The sequence below is a fragment of the Drosophila albomicans genome, chromosome 3, assembly GCF_009650485.2.
Source record: "Drosophila albomicans strain 15112-1751.03 chromosome 3, ASM965048v2, whole genome shotgun sequence".
NCBI classification, from domain to species: Eukaryota; Metazoa; Arthropoda; class Insecta; order Diptera; family Drosophilidae; genus Drosophila; species Drosophila albomicans.
In genome coordinates this window covers 5,135,340-5,152,218 of record NC_047629.2, presented here as the reverse complement: position 1 = coordinate 5,152,218, position 16,879 = coordinate 5,135,340, and the positions used below count along the sequence as shown (strand labels likewise).

Below are 16,879 nucleotides of genomic sequence, written 5' to 3'. Positions count from 1 at the left end.
CGCAACTTTCAATGCTCGACAGTCCGTTCGAGGCAACAACTACAAAGTTTCACATAATTAAAAGCTCAGACAACTCAATAACAAAACGGATAAAGAAAAGGTTTACAAATTTTATGAGGAATAAAAGAGTAAAAATCCAAATAATTTCTAAACTAAACTCGTTGTGTACTTTGTCTAGAATTTCGTCAGTCGAGGTAAACTTTTTGCACCTTTTGGTTAAAACTTTTGCCTTCATTTGTTGATGATCCATTGTAACTCACAGAGTTCAACTTGTATTGAAATTAACAAGCATCTTTTTATTTTAAATTTTCGTTTAAATTTCCCGAAAACAATTTCCTTTTAAAATATTGCTAATCGAGGCACCCTGTGACAATTGCGCCATCTATAGTTCAGCTTTTTGTATCAAACATGCGCTAAAATATTCGTTTAGCAATGACACAAACCTTTACTACTACAAACTGAATAAAAAATGCGCGGTAGATTTGAATTATGAAAATAATATAAAGATAAGATAATATTGGTTTGTCCCACACACGGTTGCTATTCCAATAAAATTGTTTGTACCAAAATTTTGAAAAAAAATTTACCAATTTTAGCAAAAATATACCACAAATTTGTTCACGAAAGATTTTTTGTATTTCACAAATTGCAATTCACAATATACATATAACAGTTTACGTAGTTATGCACCTTACATTAGCGCATACATATTTTCTCAATTGCGATTATCAATTAATTGACAGGATATATCGCAAATCGACTACATTTTCCAGTGTTAGTCATGTCTAAATTTCTAACTGATACAAAATTTGTGTCTGGTGGAACAGAGCCATTTGTTAAAATAATATGTGTGAACATAAAATTTCATAAAAAATTTGAAAATGTACCAAAATTAAAAAAAAAGTTATCTAATGTCACGGTTGCCACTTTTGGTACAAATGTACCAAAACTGGTACATTTTTATGTGTTGGTACATTGGATCACTGTTTTACTTTTTGGTACATTTTTAATATGCCTCTTCTAGTATTTAAATTTTTCATAAAATTTTATGTTCACACATATTATTTTAACAAATGGCTTTGTTCCACCATACACAAATTTTGTTCCAGTTAGAAATTGAACCACGACTAGCACTGGAAAAAATTTTGGTACAAAACATTTTTTTGGAATGGCAACCTATGTGGGCATTGAAAATTCGGAAGGATATGCCCGAGATATTCCTTGCTTTCGAAAATGAAGTTAGCATAAGTGAGCAATAACTTCAACTATATGTTGTAGTGTTATCATTTTTTTTCAGATAACCTCATGTTTTCCAACACCGATTTGTGCTCATTAGGAAATAGAGAGAAGGGCCGTCTGAAGCAATGTTTTGTGAATAACTTCCATGTTTTTGATCCTAGCAAATCCGGGCTAGGATTTATATTGTGTCTACCAAGAACGAGGTCTTTTTCTCTAAAATTACTGAAAATATAAAATTTTTTCTAAATTTTGTGGGCGGAAGGGGTGGACATAGCGGACACAGCGGACATAGCGGACACAGCCGACATAGCGGACAGAGCGGACACAGCGGACACAGCGGACATAGCGGACATAGCGGACATAGCGGACATAGCGGACAGAGCGGACATGGAGGACATGGCGGACATAGCGGACATGGCGGACATGGAGGACATTGCGGACATGGGGGACATGGCGGACATAGCGGACATAGCGGACATAGCGGACACAGCGGACAAAACGGACAGAGCGGACATAGCGGACATAGCGGACATGGAGGACATGGCGGACATAGCGGACATGGCGGACATAGCGGACATGGAGGACATGGCGGACATAGCGGACATGGCGGACATGGAGGACATTGCGGACATGGGGGACATGGCGGACATAGCGGACATAGCGGACATGACGGACATAGCGGACAGAGCGGACATAGCGGACATAGCGGACACAGCGGACATAGCGGACACAGCGGACATAGCGGACATAGCGGACACAGCGGACATAGCGGACATGGCGGACATAGCGGACATGGCGGACATGGAGGACATTGCGGACATGCGGACATGGCGGACATAGCGGACATGGAGGACATGGCGGACATAGCGGACATGGCGGATATGGCGGACAAGGCGGACATGGCGGACATGGCGGACAAAGCGGACATGGCGGACATAGCAGACATGGCGGATATGGCGGACATAGCGGGCATGCCGGACATAGCGGACATAGCGGACATGGCGGACACAGCGGACATAACGGACAGAGCGGACATAGCGGACACAGCGGACATAGCGGACATAGCGGACATAGCGGACATAGCGGACATAGCGGACATGGCGGACATAGCGGACATGGCGGATATGGCGGACATAGCGGACATGCCGGACATGGCGGACATGGCGGACATAGCGAACATAGCGGACATGGCGGACATAGCGGACATGGCGGACATGGCGGACATAGCGGACATGGCGGACATAGCGGACATGGCGGACATAGCGGACATGGGGGACATGGCGGACATAGCGGACATGGAGGACATGGAGGACATGGAGGACATGGCGGACATAGCGGACATGGAGGACATTGCGGACATGGGGGACATGGCGGACATAGCAGACATAGCGGACATGATGGACATAGCGGACAGAGCGGACATAGCGGACATAGCAGACATGGCGGACATAGCGGACAAAGCGGACATGGCGGACATAGCGGACATGGCGGACATGGCGGACATAGCGGACATAGCGGACATAGCGGACATAGCGGACATGGCGGACATAGCGGACATGGCGGACATAGCGGACATAGCGGACATGGCGGACATAGCGGACATGGCGGACATAGCGGACATGGCGGACATAGCGAACATAGCGGACATGGCGGACATAGCGGACATGGCGGACATGGCGGACATAGCGGACATAGCGGACATGGCGGACATGGCGGACATAGCGGACATGGCGGACATGGAGGACATAGCGGACAAAGCGGACATAGCGAACATAGCGGACATAGCGGACATGGCGGACATGGCGGACATAGCGGACATGGCGGACATGGAGGACATAGCGGACAAAGCGGACATAGCAGACATGGCGGACATAGCGGACATGGCGGATATGGCGGACAAGGCGGACATGGCGGACATGGCGGACATGGCGGACATGGCGGACATGGCGGACATAGCGGACATAGCGGACATGGAGGACATGGCGGACATAGCGGACATGGCGGACATAGCGGACATGGGGGACATGGCGGACATAGCGGACATGGAGGGCATGGCGGACATAGCTGACATGGCGGACATGGCGGACATGACGGACATGGCGGACATAGCGGACATAGCGGACATGGCGGACATGGCGGACATGGCGGACATGGCGGACATAGCGAACATAGCGGACATGGCGGACATAGCGGACATGGCGGACATAGCGGACATAGCGGACATGGCGGACATGACGGACATGGCGGACATAGCGGACATGGCGGACATAGCGGACATGGCGGACATGGCGGACATAGCGGACATAGCGAACATAGCGGACATAGCGGACATGGCGGACATGGCGGACATAGCGAACATAGCGGACATAGCGGAAATGCGGACATGGCGGACATAGCGGACATAGCGGACATGGCGGACATGGCGGACATAGCGGACATGGCGGACATAGCGGACATGGCGGACATAGCGGACATGGCGGACATAGCGGACATAGCGGATATGGCGGACATAGCGGATATGGCAGACATAGCGGACATGGCGGACATAGCGGACATAGCGGACATGGCGGACATAGCGGACAGAGCGGACATAGCGGACAGACCAGACTGACTGACAAAAATTACAAATGTTGAGATCTTAGATGACCACACATTTTGTTGATCTTGATCGATAGAGTTCGTCCTTGCGGTCCTATGTGTGCTTTGAAAATTCGGAAGAATAGCTGCACCCTCAAAGTATGAAGAACAATTTTCAACTTTGGAAAGGATTTCGAAAATGAAGTTAGCATAAGTGAGCAATAACTTCAACTGTATGTTGTAGTGTTATCAATTCTTAATCCGTCAATAGTTGTCTTTTTCTGAATTCTTCCGTACAATTGGCGCAATTCCCATTTTTTTCAGATAACCTCACGTTTTCCAACACCGATTTGTGCTCTGTAGGAAATAGAGAGAAGGACCGTCTGAAGCAATGTTTTGTGAATAACTTCCATGTTTTTGATCCTAGCACATCCGGGCTTGGATTTATATTGTGTCTACCAAGAATGAGGTCTTTTTCTCTAAAATTGCTCAAAATATACAAATTTTTCAAAATTTTGAAGGCGGAAGGGGCGGGGAAAAATTTGAATGGGCGTGCCGAATTCTGAAACGTAAATACACATTGGAGTAAAAATTTTATAATATCAACTCCACAGGTGCCCGTAATATTAAGCAATGAAACTTTTAAGGGACCGACTGCGACTGTTAAGCAACTACTGTTAGAGACACATCCTGTTAACGATAACAGAATGAACAATGAATCACAACTGTTAGGAAATGTTTATGATAAATAACAACTGTTAGATGATAATGATGCCGAATCACAACTCTTAGACGATCAATTTATTAAGGGCGATAAATTAAATGAAAAAACTGTTATGGAATTATTAGCTGAAGTGGAAATTGTAAAAAGGAATCTAGGAGTAATTACGGATAAGAAAATAGTTAAGAGCGAAAAAGATTTATCAACGGAAAACAGGCTAAATATAATTAAGCATATTAGACAACAAAATTACGATAGACTGCATATAAAACGATATGATGGGCCGGAATTGGTAGATAGTTTTGACAAAGACATGTTCAAAATTCAGATTGTAGAAGATCAAGAACAAGTTTATAATTAGGGAGAAGATATAGATTTTAAAACACGTTGTCAATTTGTAAAGATGTTTGAGGATACATATGTAAAGACTAAAAGGCCAGATGTTCCAATGATTAAGTGCGAAATGAAAATATCATTAAGCGATGATAAGCCTTTCAGTTGTTCGCCTAGACGATTGTCGTACACTGAAAAAGAAAAATTTCTCAAGATATTAGATGAGTATATGGAAAACGGAATAATAAGACCGAGTGACTCACAGTTTGCCTCGCCAATTGTATTAGTTAAAAAGAAGACAGGAGATTTACGTTTATGTATAGATTTTCGGAAACTAAACAAAGTATTAATAGAGGAAAACTATCCACTACCTTTAATTGATGACTTGCTAGACAAATTAGTAAATAAAGCAATATTCACAAAATTAGTCTTAAAAAATGGCTACTTCCAGGCTTACGTGGAAGAAACTTCAATCAAATATACATCATTTGTCACTCCTTTAGGACAATTTGAATTTAAAAGGATGCCCATGGGGATCAAAAATGCATCAGCAGTGTTTCAAAGATTTATGAATAAAATTTTCGATAACTTAAACAGGCAAGATAAAGTAATAATATATATGGATGACATTATGATTGCGAGCAAAGATATGGAAGAGCATTTAAATACGTTACAAGAAGTGTTACATAGGCTGGTTCAAAATAGATTAGAATTAAGAATGGATAAATGCGAATTTTTAAGATCAAGCATAAAATATTTAGGATTTTTGATAACAAAGGAAGGTATACTTGTACAAGCGGATGAGAAAGGTATTGAAGCAGTAAAAAATTTCCCGATTCCAGACAAAGTTCATGCAGTGCACAGCTTTTTAGGTTTATGTTCTTATTTTCGGCGATTCATACAAAATTTTTCTATGTTAGCTAAACCTCTTTATGATCTTTTGAGAAAAGACACTGTATTTGTATTTGGAAAAAACGAGTTGGACTGCTTTTTAATGCTCAAAGAAAAACTGATAGAAGCACCGGTGTTAGCTATCCATAGTCATAAAGATGAAATCGAACTACATTGTAACGCAAGCTCTCACGGTTTCGGAGCAGTTTTGTTACAAAACAAAAATTATGGAAAATTGCACCCGATATTTTACTTCTCAAAAAGAACTACAGAACAAGAGAGTAAATATCACAGCTTTGAACTAGAAGCGCTAGCAATCATTTATGCTCTTCGCAGATTTCGAATTTATTTACACGGAAAGCCATTTAATATTGTTACGGATTGCAACTCACTAATTCTTACACTTAGCAAAATTGATTTAAGTCCAAGAATAGCCAGGTGGGCGCTGGAATTGCAAGACTACGACTGTAAACTTATTCATAGGGGTGGCGAAAAAATGCAACACGTAGACGCTTTAAGTAGGTGTACAAACATTTTGATAGTAGAGACGACCAGTTTTGAAGGCAATTTAGTGATTTGTCAGACGAAAGATGCAAATATTCAAAAAATCAGTAAACGTTTAGAACATACCGAGGACAAACTATTTGAAATGAGAAACGGAATCGTATACAGAAAAACCAATCGACTACTTTTCTATGTACCAGTAGACATGGAGGAACAAGTTTTGCACAAATATCACAATGAGCTTGGTAGGGACAAAATGATGGACATCATTTCAAAATCGTATTGGATTGCGAATCTTAAAGAAAAATGTTATAGACACATAGAAAATTGTCTTAAATGTATCGCATTTTCTCTAAAATCCGGAAAGACAGAGGGATTTTTACATAGTATACCGAAAGGAGATCGGGCTTTTGAATTACTACACATTGATCATTATGGGCCAGTAGCAGCTAATAGAGCAAATAAACACATATTTTTGATTATAGATGGGTTTACAAAGTTTGTGAGATTATATACAACAAAGACAACGAAGACCAAAGAAGTAGTTAAAGCACTGAAGGACTACTTTAGAGCATACAGTAGACCAAAATGCATCGTATCCGACAGAGGGAGCTGTTTCACATCTACCGAATTTGAAGATTTTATGAATGAATACAATATTAAACACATGAAAATTGCCACATGCATTGGGCCAATGTTAGCAAAGCTTTCGGAACCAGAAAAAGGAATTCATTGGGATTCGGTAATAGAGACGGTCGAATATGCACTAAACAACACCATACATCGAAGCATAAAAAAGGCTCCTAGCAAAATGTTGTTCGGAATAAATCAAAAGGGTTACATTAAAGATGAACTTAGAGAAAAACTAGAAGAGATGGATAGAGTAAGTGACACGAGAGATTTATAAATCATCAGAAGTGAAGCAAAGGAGGTGCAAAGAAAGGCACAAAGTTACAATGAAATATATTACAACAAAAGTAAGAGAGAAGGTAAAAAGTACCAAAAAGGGCACTATGTAATGGTAAAAAATTTTGACGCAACAGTAGGAGCTGCGAGGAAACTGATTCCAAAAAACAAAAGGCCACACGTGATTACGAAAGTTATGCGAAATGATAGATTCCTAATTAAAGATGTAGAAAATTTTCAAGTTTCGCGAAATCCTTAAAAGGGCGTTTGGAGTATCCAAAACATAAGACCATGGCTTGGAAATAAATATAAAAGAAAGAAATAGATAATAAGTAAAAATATATAATAACAAGTAACTGTGCAATTAATAAACAAAATAATAGTAAATGTATTAAATAAGATTTATTTATATTTAAATAGACATAAGACTAAAAATGATTGTTCTTTGTAAAGTCAAGATCAGGAGATCTAGTTCGCAGGATGGCCGAGTTGTAGTAGGACGTGTGCCTACACACACATACACACATATATATTAACGTGACGCTCTCTCGGCTATCCGAACTCTCTCTCGGACGCTAGCTGCAATTCGTATTGTTTTATTAAGTGTGTGTGTAACTACCACAGTATTTAAATTTTTCATAAAATTTTATGTTCACATATATTATTTTAACAAATGGCTCTGTTCCACCAGACACAAATGTTGTATCAGTTATAAATTGAACCACGACTATCACTGGAAAATATCGCATACAGTCGATTTGCGATGACAATTGACAGGATAATTGAGAAAATATGTATGCGCCAATGTAAGGCCCACTACGTAAACAGTTATTTATTGTGAATCACAATTTGTGAAATACAAAAAATCTTTCGTGAAAAATGTTTGGTACATTTTTGCTAAAAATGGTACATTTTTTCCAAATTTTGGTACAAAAAATTTTTTTGGAATAGCAACCGTGTCTAATGTACCAACGCATAAAAAATTTACCAGTTTTGGTACAAATGTACCAAAAGTGGCAACCGTGGTCCCACATATCATTTAAAGACATTTTGTGTATACATAATAAAAACACATTTGCAATTTATTGTGCAAAAAGTTAAAAGTACTTAATCATACATTTCTTTATAAAACAGAATATACTTTTGAAAAAGCATAGCTCAGTATTGATTTCATTTGATCATCTTTTTCTACTCATTTCCATATAAATATATATAAAATGCTTCAAAGTAACAAATTGGTATATATAAAAATTACAACTCAATAGTAAATATTGTTGTTGCCTTATAAAAAAATACAAGTAAGTGCACAATACATTTTCAATATCAAAAGCTGCGCTGCATGTTGAGGAAAATGGACAAATTGAAAACAAATATTCAAAAAATATAATCCAAAAATACATTTATGAACTATTATTTAGCAATCACATTACTGGCACTTGTTACGTTGAAGCAATTTTTCCTTCTTTATTCTTTTTGTTTGTTTAAAGCATCTCTCTTGTTTTGTTCGTTACACACAGATGAAATTATTTAGGTAGGGTATTATTATTATTCTTGGGGGAAAGGGGGAATTTAAGGGATGGATTTATGGGAATCTACTTCTGGCCAAGATGCAATTTACCCAACAGCTGGGTGGCCTGTGCGCCGGCGCTTTCCTGTGCTTGGCTAGCAGCATCCTGGATGTTCTTCTCGAGTCCCTCGCGCTTCTGGTCAACGTATTGGTTGGCCTCCTGCAGCTTCTGGTCAACCGCCTGGCTGGTCTGCTTCATGGCACCATCGATGGCACCCTCGGCCTCCTTGAGCTTCTGGTCTGCGACAGATTCGGCAGCCTTGACACTCTTGTTGATCGCCTCATTGGCAGCCTTTTTGGTCTGATCGACAGCATTGGCGGCAGCACGTTGTGATGACTCCGCGATGTTGGCGGCCACTTGCTTAGAGTTCTGAGCGACGGCAGCAGCCTGTTGCACGGTGTTATCCACAGCCTGTTTGCCCTGGTTAACGGCGCCGGCGGCACGATTCACTCCCTGATCGATGGCCTGACCAGCCTTCTGTGCCTCGGCAGCAGCCAGTGCAGCGGCATCCTTGGCTGCTCGAAGAGATTTTTTTGAGTATGTCTAAACTATTTTAAGTTAAAAGATTATAGTTACCAGTGCTTGTGGCCAGCTGCTCAGCTTCGCTCTTCGTCTGCTGCACGGACTGTCCGACCTTCTTGGCCTGCTCCTCGGCTAGCTTCTGTGCCTCGACGGCTTTGTCGTTGGCCAACTTCTCAGCCTCATCCTTCTTCTTGCTGAACAGATTGGCGGTCTTGTCGCCAAAGTTCTTCAGAGATGCTGTCGAATTAAATGGCAACAATTATATATTTAGTATTTTTAGGGCTTAGATCCTTTTATTACATTGCTGCTGCTGGCGACTGGGAAACATTTTTGCTTGACTATGGAAGTAAAACTAATTCATCGTCTTGTCTCTGATCATAATTTATAGGATGATTTGTAATCACTAATCAGTTTTTGCACTGCTTATCGATGTTTTCGATGAAAATTCCTGACTTGCTAATTACCAAATCATAAACAAAATGAATTTTCATCGAACATCCACTAATCAGTTCGTAATTACATGCATTGCTCTTGCCAGATTTTTGTGATTTCTAATTTTAGATTTTCTGATTTCAGATTTCCAGTTTTCAGATTACATGCTCGTGTGACAGTTACACAGTTGTCAGCAACTGCGCAATTTGTTGCGTCGCCCCCAAATTGGACGCCAGCAAAAAGCTAAACTCATTAGATACTATATAGGAAAGAATATAAGCAGAAAATAAGTTGAGTATAGGCTATAAAACACTCAGTAAAAAAGATGAGTAAAGATCATGCTTATCCTTAAAAATATATCATATGAAAAGAGAATTACAAATAAAATAAATTTTATTTAACTACAAATTAAAATAAAAACAATCTACTGATCTAGCATACACTTTGAATAAATGCTGTAGGGTATTAAGAAATATGAATAATAACTACATTTTAATAGAAGCGAAACTACTGGCATCGGAAGCTCGGTCATTGCGCTAAATGGGAGCTGCTGCTGTTGCTGCATTCCCATAAAATGACGTGTGCGCTCACTCAAATAGAAACATTTCGCCATTAAATGCCGCAGCGGCAAATCCACTCGGTCCGGCAGTTTCCGATGTAGCAACGAGCACTATTCTATATGGCATACCCAAAGAAATTTTCTATATATGCTTGTATTCGTCTCTACTATGTATGTATTTAGGTGTGTAAGTCTATTGCTTTATGCATATGTATAAAGAAAACAATGCGCAAATATTTGAATAATTTACAGTATGTGATGTCATAATGGCGATTCGGGCGATTTTATATTTTTTAATAGTTTCAACTCTTGTTCACGCTTTCTGGCTGTGGCTGTGGCTGTGAAAGCAAGTGTTTATATTAAAACTGAATGAATAATAGAACCAACATAAAATACCAATAAAACGCACAAGAGACTCTAAATGCTTGGCTTTTTGTTTATACCGAACACTAGTGTATATATTTATTTACCAAAAATTCAATTAACATTCTGATTGCCCACGCGTCCGTAAAAAATGCGGTGGAATTCGATCGAAACGCAATAGACTGTTGAGTAGATCGAAAAGTTACGCATGTCTGATAAACTTGCTCACGAATTTCACAGCAAGCAGAAAGAGAGAGAGAGAAGAGAGTTGTGAATCGAGTTGAAGCTAAAGGATATGACATAAATGGGGCTATGAACCAAAGCTGCCTGCTACAAATATTTCGCATTGACAATGTAACTCATTGAAATTCGTAACCACACGCTTGACTAGAATCATAATACCATTCTTACCATTTTGCGTAATAGAACGACGCATATTCTGGCATGCTGTGGTCAATAGCAACAACAACAACAACAACGTCGAGAATCTGAAAACCGGCTAGAATGCCACAACATGGCCATAAGGCAACACAATAAGCCGCAGTCGAAGCAGAGTCAAGAACACAGCCAGAGCGAACACTGAAGCTCACAGCTGTTGATGTTGCTAATGTGTTTGTTATTGTCGTTGTACACATTCAACAGATAATGCGCAGAAGCTCTAAACAACAGAGACAAAACTAAACCTGTACCCAAGAGCAACTGAACTCAAGCGTGCTTATATACTGAGATACGGTCACAAATACTGGCACAGCCACAGATACGTTTGTATCTGTATGAGATTTTGGTCGTTCTATGAGTAACAGTCAGCTCATAGCCAGGTCACACACAACTCACGTTCCACACCAGTTTTTGGCCGTCAGAATCCAAAAAGCCGGCTAGTCTCTCTCGACAAAACCTTTGGCTACATTTGTAACAGGCAATCGATGATGCTGTCGCTGTTGCTGTTGCTGATTCTGTTGTTGACGCTGACGCTGTTTCCATTGCTGATGATGTCATAGCATACACACACACTTAAATACTATATCTATAAGAATCGAGCAGATGGAAATTCGCACGACTAGCAATTTGTTTAAGTTAAAGCTGTCAGCCAGCTGAAAGTTAGCTCATTGTCCAAGGTCAATACCCAAACAAAATAAGGCAACTCGCAACTGGCAACTGGCAACTGACGACTGGCAATGAGCCAAAACGTCCTGCTAAAGGACACCTCTAACCAATACAACCGATGATGTCATATACTGTCCCAAGGTAAATCAATAAATGAACTACAAGTCTAGCAAGGGCTATGATGAATCATTTGAAAACTCACACTCACAGTCACACCCAATCAATTAAATATTTTTGTATATAACCCTAAGCGCTGACCCGCAATACTCAAGACCAAATTACGTCGACAGCAGCGCCACAAATGCTCCGCAATATTCCGGAACGAGAAGCTCATGATCGAGTCATGCTGTGGAATGGAATGCATGGAATCTAATTCAATTAATTTCCGCGTGTGGCAAGAGATAACAGCGTGCCTTGCTCTCGACAAATCGATTTAATGCTGTGATAATGCATTTGCACAAATTGCACGCTAGGAGAGGATATAAGTACAGGAGCCCAAGGGCGGCACACAACACAATCAATCCATTGAGAGAGATGAAGCATTGTCTGATTGCAATCATTGTCCTGCTGAGTGTCCTGCTCAGGGAGCAGCTGGTCAGCTCGACAACAGGTTGCCCACGTCGCTATCTGAGACGCATCAATGGCAAGTGTTACTACTTCTCTGTTAAAAAGGTAAAACGCTTTTTCGTCACCTTTCTGTCATGTAAATGAACTCATGTGATTGCCTCCCAGATGAACTGGTATGGCGCTCTGAACAATTGCCTGCGCAAAGGTCTAACGCTTGCCGATCTCAGCAATCCAGGCGATTTTAATGGCGCCATCGATTTCCTCAGCTCCAAGGGCAACACAGAGGACTTTTGGTTCGGCGGCAACGATCTGCAGACCGAGGGACGCTATCAATATATAAGCAATGGTCGTTTGGTTCGATACTTCGGCAATTACAGTGTGGTATGGTCAGATGAGTCCGCCCTATGCAATGATTGCCTTGAGGTTCGCATACGATCCAACATGACCATTACCGCTAGCGAAAATTGCCTGGAGCGACAATATTTCATCTGCTCCGAGGTCTACTGTGATAGCGTAGACGCGAAAAAGCCGCGGCATCACAGCCATGAGCATCTGCATCACTTCCATCATGATGTTGGCGAGCCCAGCGGCGAAAGTGAGGAGGATATGAATACACCATCGCCCTTCGATAGTGGCTCCGAGGAGAGTCCAAATGAGTCAAATGAGGATGCTATTCCCAAAGATGAATTGGAAGAATCGAATGAAAATGATAAGGAAACAACTGCCGCCGTTTCGGAGTCAGATGCCACAAGTCCTGCTGAGGGCGAGACAGAATCAACAGCAGCAGGAGAAACAGAGACAACTGCAGCGGGCGAGATAGAGTCAACAGCAGCAGGAGAAACAGAGACAACTGCAGCAGGCGAGGCAGAGTCAACAGCAGCAGGAGAAACAGAGACAAGTGCAGCAGGCGAGGCAGAGACCACTGCAGCAGGAGAAACAGAGACAACTGCAGCAGGCGAGGCAGAGACAACTGCAGCAGGCGAGGCAGAGACCACTGCAGCAGCAGAAACAGAGGCAACTGCACCAGGCGAGGTAGAGAGTCCATAGATAATCCCCAAACCATTGAATCTAAATTTTATATGTATACAAAATAAATCAATCAATTCAAAATAGCAACCAGATATTATTACTGAAACTAGACTAAATCGGAGGGTTTAATAGTCGGTAAGATTGGCCACAGAAAGCTTAACACAAAAGTTGTAGAAAGTGATCTACTACTTATTTAGATTTAATATAATCTTAAGAAAGTCAAAAGCCAGTTGTATGTTTTTTCTGCCCAACTAGTTGGTTTATCACCCAATACTTTAGTCACGAATACATTCCTATAGATCGACACTTGATATGTTCACCCCATAAAACCCCTTAAATTGACCGCATCAAATGCAAATTAATTGATTTGTTCACCTCAAGGCAATCAATCCAACTGAAACTACACTTGAAAACAATTAATGGTTATTTAAATAGGCGTAGCCAATTTGTCACGCCCACCAAGAGTGTATATATAGAAGAAAAATGTGCTGGCTGTACAGTTTATGTAATTTGGCACTGGCACAGTCATGAGGGTTCTGCCTATTGTGATACTGACCCTTATTGCAGTATATTCCGACGAAGTCGTCTCAGCCAGAAGAGAAAAAAAGAACAGCGATGGACCGTGTGGCAAGCGATTTATGCGTCAGATTCACGGAAAGTGTTATTACCTTGCCCCCAAGAAGGTTGGTACTACCAAGTGTAAATCAAGGATTTGATTCATCTTTACTCCCTTGCAGATGAATTGGTTTGGAGCATTAAACAATTGCTTGCGCAAGGGTCTCAGTTTGGCCAACTTGCAAACTAATGAAGAGCTACAGGCAATTGTTGAATTCATGGGATCGAAGGGCAACTTGGAAGACTTTTGGTTTGGCGGAAATGATCTTCAATCTGAGGGTTACTTCACCTATATCAGCAATGGTCAGCCGGTCACATTCCATGGAGTGGAGCCTACGCAACGCTCCAATATGGATGATTGTCTAGAGATTCGGTTGCGTGAAAATTCCTCCACGATAACCGATGAAAATTGCTATGAACCGCAGTATTTCATCTGCGAGGAGAATAATCAGAAATGTGCCCAACCCGTCTACGAGCGAGCTAATAATGAGCATCATAGTCACGAGCATTTGCATCACTTCCACCACGATGCTGCAAAAGGTGAGGTCGTTGAAGAGGGGAGCGAGGAAAGTGTGGAAAGCGATTCACGGCCGGCTGATAATTCGAATTCAACGGAAGACGCCAAATCGCCGGAGAGCGAGGAAGAGACGGAAGATACGGAAGACGAAAACGGATCAGAAATTATGGAAAGCGGCGGTGATCAAAGCTTACCATCGTATGAGGCAGGAGGAGAACCGCAAGATGAACTTAATATACATAACAAAAAGGAAGACAACGCCACGACAAGCGATGGAGCAACATCGTCACCAGCCGAAGGTGAAACTACCGCAGCACCCGTTGGTGAAACTGGAGTAACAACGGCAGCAGCTGAGGGCGGTGAAACAACTGCCTTAGAGGGAGCTCCAGAAACAGCAACAGCTCCAGCCGAAGCTGCCCCTGCAGAGGCTGCTCCGGCGGAGGCTGCTCCAGCAGAAGCTGCTCCAGCGGAGGCTGCTCCAGGAGAAGCTGCTCCAGCGGAGGCTGCTCCAGCAGAAGCTGCTCCAGCAGAGGCTGCTCCAGCGGAGGCTGCTCCGGCGAATGATGAGCCAGCAGGTCGTGCTCCTGTTGCCAATCCTCTTAGCTTTGACATGGAAGATGAATAAGCTTCTAGCTAGCCAACCTGAGATCTGCACACCTACCAGATGACGCACGATGGAGTTCAAGGGGAAATTAAACACGAGGAACGAAGAACCCGATTTTCTTTGTATAATAATCAATAAATCGTTAAACCTATCTCATTTGGCATCTAATAATTCAATGACTAATACGTGAAGGGTAAGAGAGTGGGGGAGGAGTGGAAATGCGAGGGGATTTGTTGTCTATAAAAACTACTGATAATATTGATGCAAGCTAATATTATATATTCTATAGTGCAAAAGAAAAACTTGAATAGTTCTGACAAGTCTACTGGATTTGTAAAAATATTCTTATGGTACTTGAAAAGAAACATTGTTACTTACATTTCGAAGCGTCTGTTTGCATTAAGTGGAAACAGAGAATATTATAGTTAGACCAAAAAGCATAAATTGTCAGACAGTTTGTAGGAATTTCGAATTTAGAATTTCAGAAACGGAAATAGAGTCATTTATTTCGGGCGTGTACTTTAGAATACATCAAAGAGCGAATATAAATTATAAGAAACATAACTAAAAACACAAAATAATTCCAATCATGCAGATATTGGTATACATACATACGCATATGTTTTTTCGTATTCTATATGTGTATGCACGCTATAATTATAGAGATGTATGTATAGATATCACATCATTTTGGGTGTGGGTTGTGTCTGTTACTCACAGAGAGAAGAACAACAACTTGTGCTAAACTCACACACACGCCCATACCCAAATGCACGTGTGTGTGAGTGTAGAAGATGTACTGCGCCATAAGTGGCTTACGCTATTCTAGAATATACCCTTTATAAGTAACTGTAACGGGCAATTAATTTTGTATTGCGACTTGGGATCAGCAAAATCCAGCACAAAAGAATGAGAGGAACAAATAGAGAGCGAGAGTGAGAGAAAGAGAGAGAGCCTGGGGTAGGGGGAAGAGTTGCTCAACGAACTCCTTTGCCACTGAACGGACGATGATGTAACTCTTCTATAATAATCCTGCAATGCGGTCATAGGTTCTCTCTGTCACAAGCAAGGTCTCACAATTAATTCATTCATTTCTACTACTTTATACTCGCATGTATACTACAAGTATTTTTATTGCTTTCGATTTTCTTTTGACATGACACATGCCGCACTCCATACATACTTAATTGGACAGACAATACATTGGAATTTCAGTTCATTTTCTAATTTCAAAACTTTCACAATATTCTTCGTGTTTTTATATTACTATTTTTTTTCTTGTGTTTACCTGTAAACGAGCTGAACATGTTGTAGATTGTGTTTTTACTGTATTTGGTGATTAGAATTTAAGTAAAGTGTTGTGTTATTAAACCGAAATGCGTGCAGTTGTCGATTTAAATTTTTAGAGCTTAGCTATAGTTTTATTTGTAGTCGGCTAATTTGGTACGTTCCGCGTTTATTTTTAAAACGTTCCGACAGCGTCGAGAGCACAAATACGAATAAAGACCAAACGAAAGTATCTTGTTGGAAGCGTTGTTGTTGCCGTCTGTTCGTATTATTGTTATTGTTGTTCCACTGCTTCTTAATTTTGTGGATCCCGACCTGTGTGTTAACTGCACTCTTTGATTTTTGATTCGCTCGCTTGTGGAACCTGTGGAGCGCCGACCGAGCGTTGCCAGATGTGCGCATTTTGTTTACACTGCAGTGCACTGTTAGTTGGCTGTTAACCGCTTTGAATTAACGGAATCATACGCTTAAATCCAAATTAAAAAACAATTGTAACGAATATTCATAACTTTTGCATTTACTATATTGTTTTAATTTATAT

The 16,879-nt window shown here is 41.1% G+C and overlaps 3 protein-coding genes across 5 annotated transcripts; 2 read left to right on the top strand and 1 right to left on the bottom strand.

The window, feature by feature from the left end:
• Positions 1 to 8,485: 8,485 nt before the first annotated feature.
• Positions 8,486 to 16,552, bottom strand: LOC117568468 (uncharacterized). 3 transcript variants are annotated; one of them, XM_034249151.2, is made up of 4 exons: positions 16,340 to 16,552; positions 15,430 to 15,441; positions 9,316 to 9,498; positions 8,486 to 9,254 (listed from the first exon to the last, which is right to left on the bottom strand). In XM_034249151.2, exons 1-4 carry the CDS (start codon positions 16,356 to 16,358, stop codon positions 8,764 to 8,766), a joined length of 705 nt encoding a protein of 234 aa, XP_034105042.1. In that variant the 5' UTR covers positions 16,359 to 16,552; the 3' UTR covers positions 8,486 to 8,763. The 3 variants fall into 3 exon arrangements, with proteins under 3 accessions (XP_034105042.1, XP_034105044.1, XP_034105043.1); XM_034249153.2 differs by lacking the exon at positions 15,430 to 15,441 and having other exon boundaries at positions 16,340 to 16,551; XM_034249152.2 differs by lacking the exons at positions 15,430 to 15,441; positions 16,340 to 16,552 and adding an exon at positions 9,562 to 9,718.
• On the top strand, positions 11,988 to 13,398 carry LOC117571490 (uncharacterized). The gene is made up of 2 exons (XM_034253658.2): positions 11,988 to 12,391; positions 12,452 to 13,398. Exons 1-2 carry the CDS (start codon positions 12,167 to 12,169, stop codon positions 13,331 to 13,333), a joined length of 1,107 nt encoding a protein of 368 aa, XP_034109549.2. The 5' UTR covers positions 11,988 to 12,166; the 3' UTR covers positions 13,334 to 13,398.
• On the top strand, positions 13,827 to 15,193 carry LOC117568467 (fibrous sheath CABYR-binding protein). The gene is made up of 2 exons (XM_034249150.2): positions 13,827 to 13,998; positions 14,053 to 15,193. Exons 1-2 carry the CDS (start codon positions 13,843 to 13,845, stop codon positions 15,070 to 15,072), a joined length of 1,176 nt encoding a protein of 391 aa, XP_034105041.1. The 5' UTR covers positions 13,827 to 13,842; the 3' UTR covers positions 15,073 to 15,193.
• Positions 16,553 to 16,879: the final 327 nt, after the last annotated feature.

Bases quoted from the DNA above. Each gene is read 5' to 3' on its own strand.
- LOC117571490 (XM_034253658.2), top strand. From the start codon at position 12,167: ATGCATTTGCACAAATTGCACGCTAGGAGAGGATATAAGTACAGGAGC. The intron at 12,392-12,451 runs GTAAAACGCTTT...ATTGCCTCCCAG, and splicing joins ACTACTTCTCTGTTAAAAAG to ATGAACTGGTATGGCGCTCT.
- LOC117568467 (XM_034249150.2), top strand. From the start codon at position 13,843: ATGAGGGTTCTGCCTATTGTGATACTGACCCTTATTGCAGTATATTCC. The intron at 13,999-14,052 runs GTTGGTACTACC...ACTCCCTTGCAG, and splicing joins ATTACCTTGCCCCCAAGAAG to ATGAATTGGTTTGGAGCATT.
- LOC117568468 (XM_034249151.2), bottom strand. The intron at 9,255-9,315 runs GTAACTATAATC...CTCTTCGAGCAG, and splicing joins GCAGCTGGCCACAAGCACTG to CCAAGGATGCCGCTGCACTG.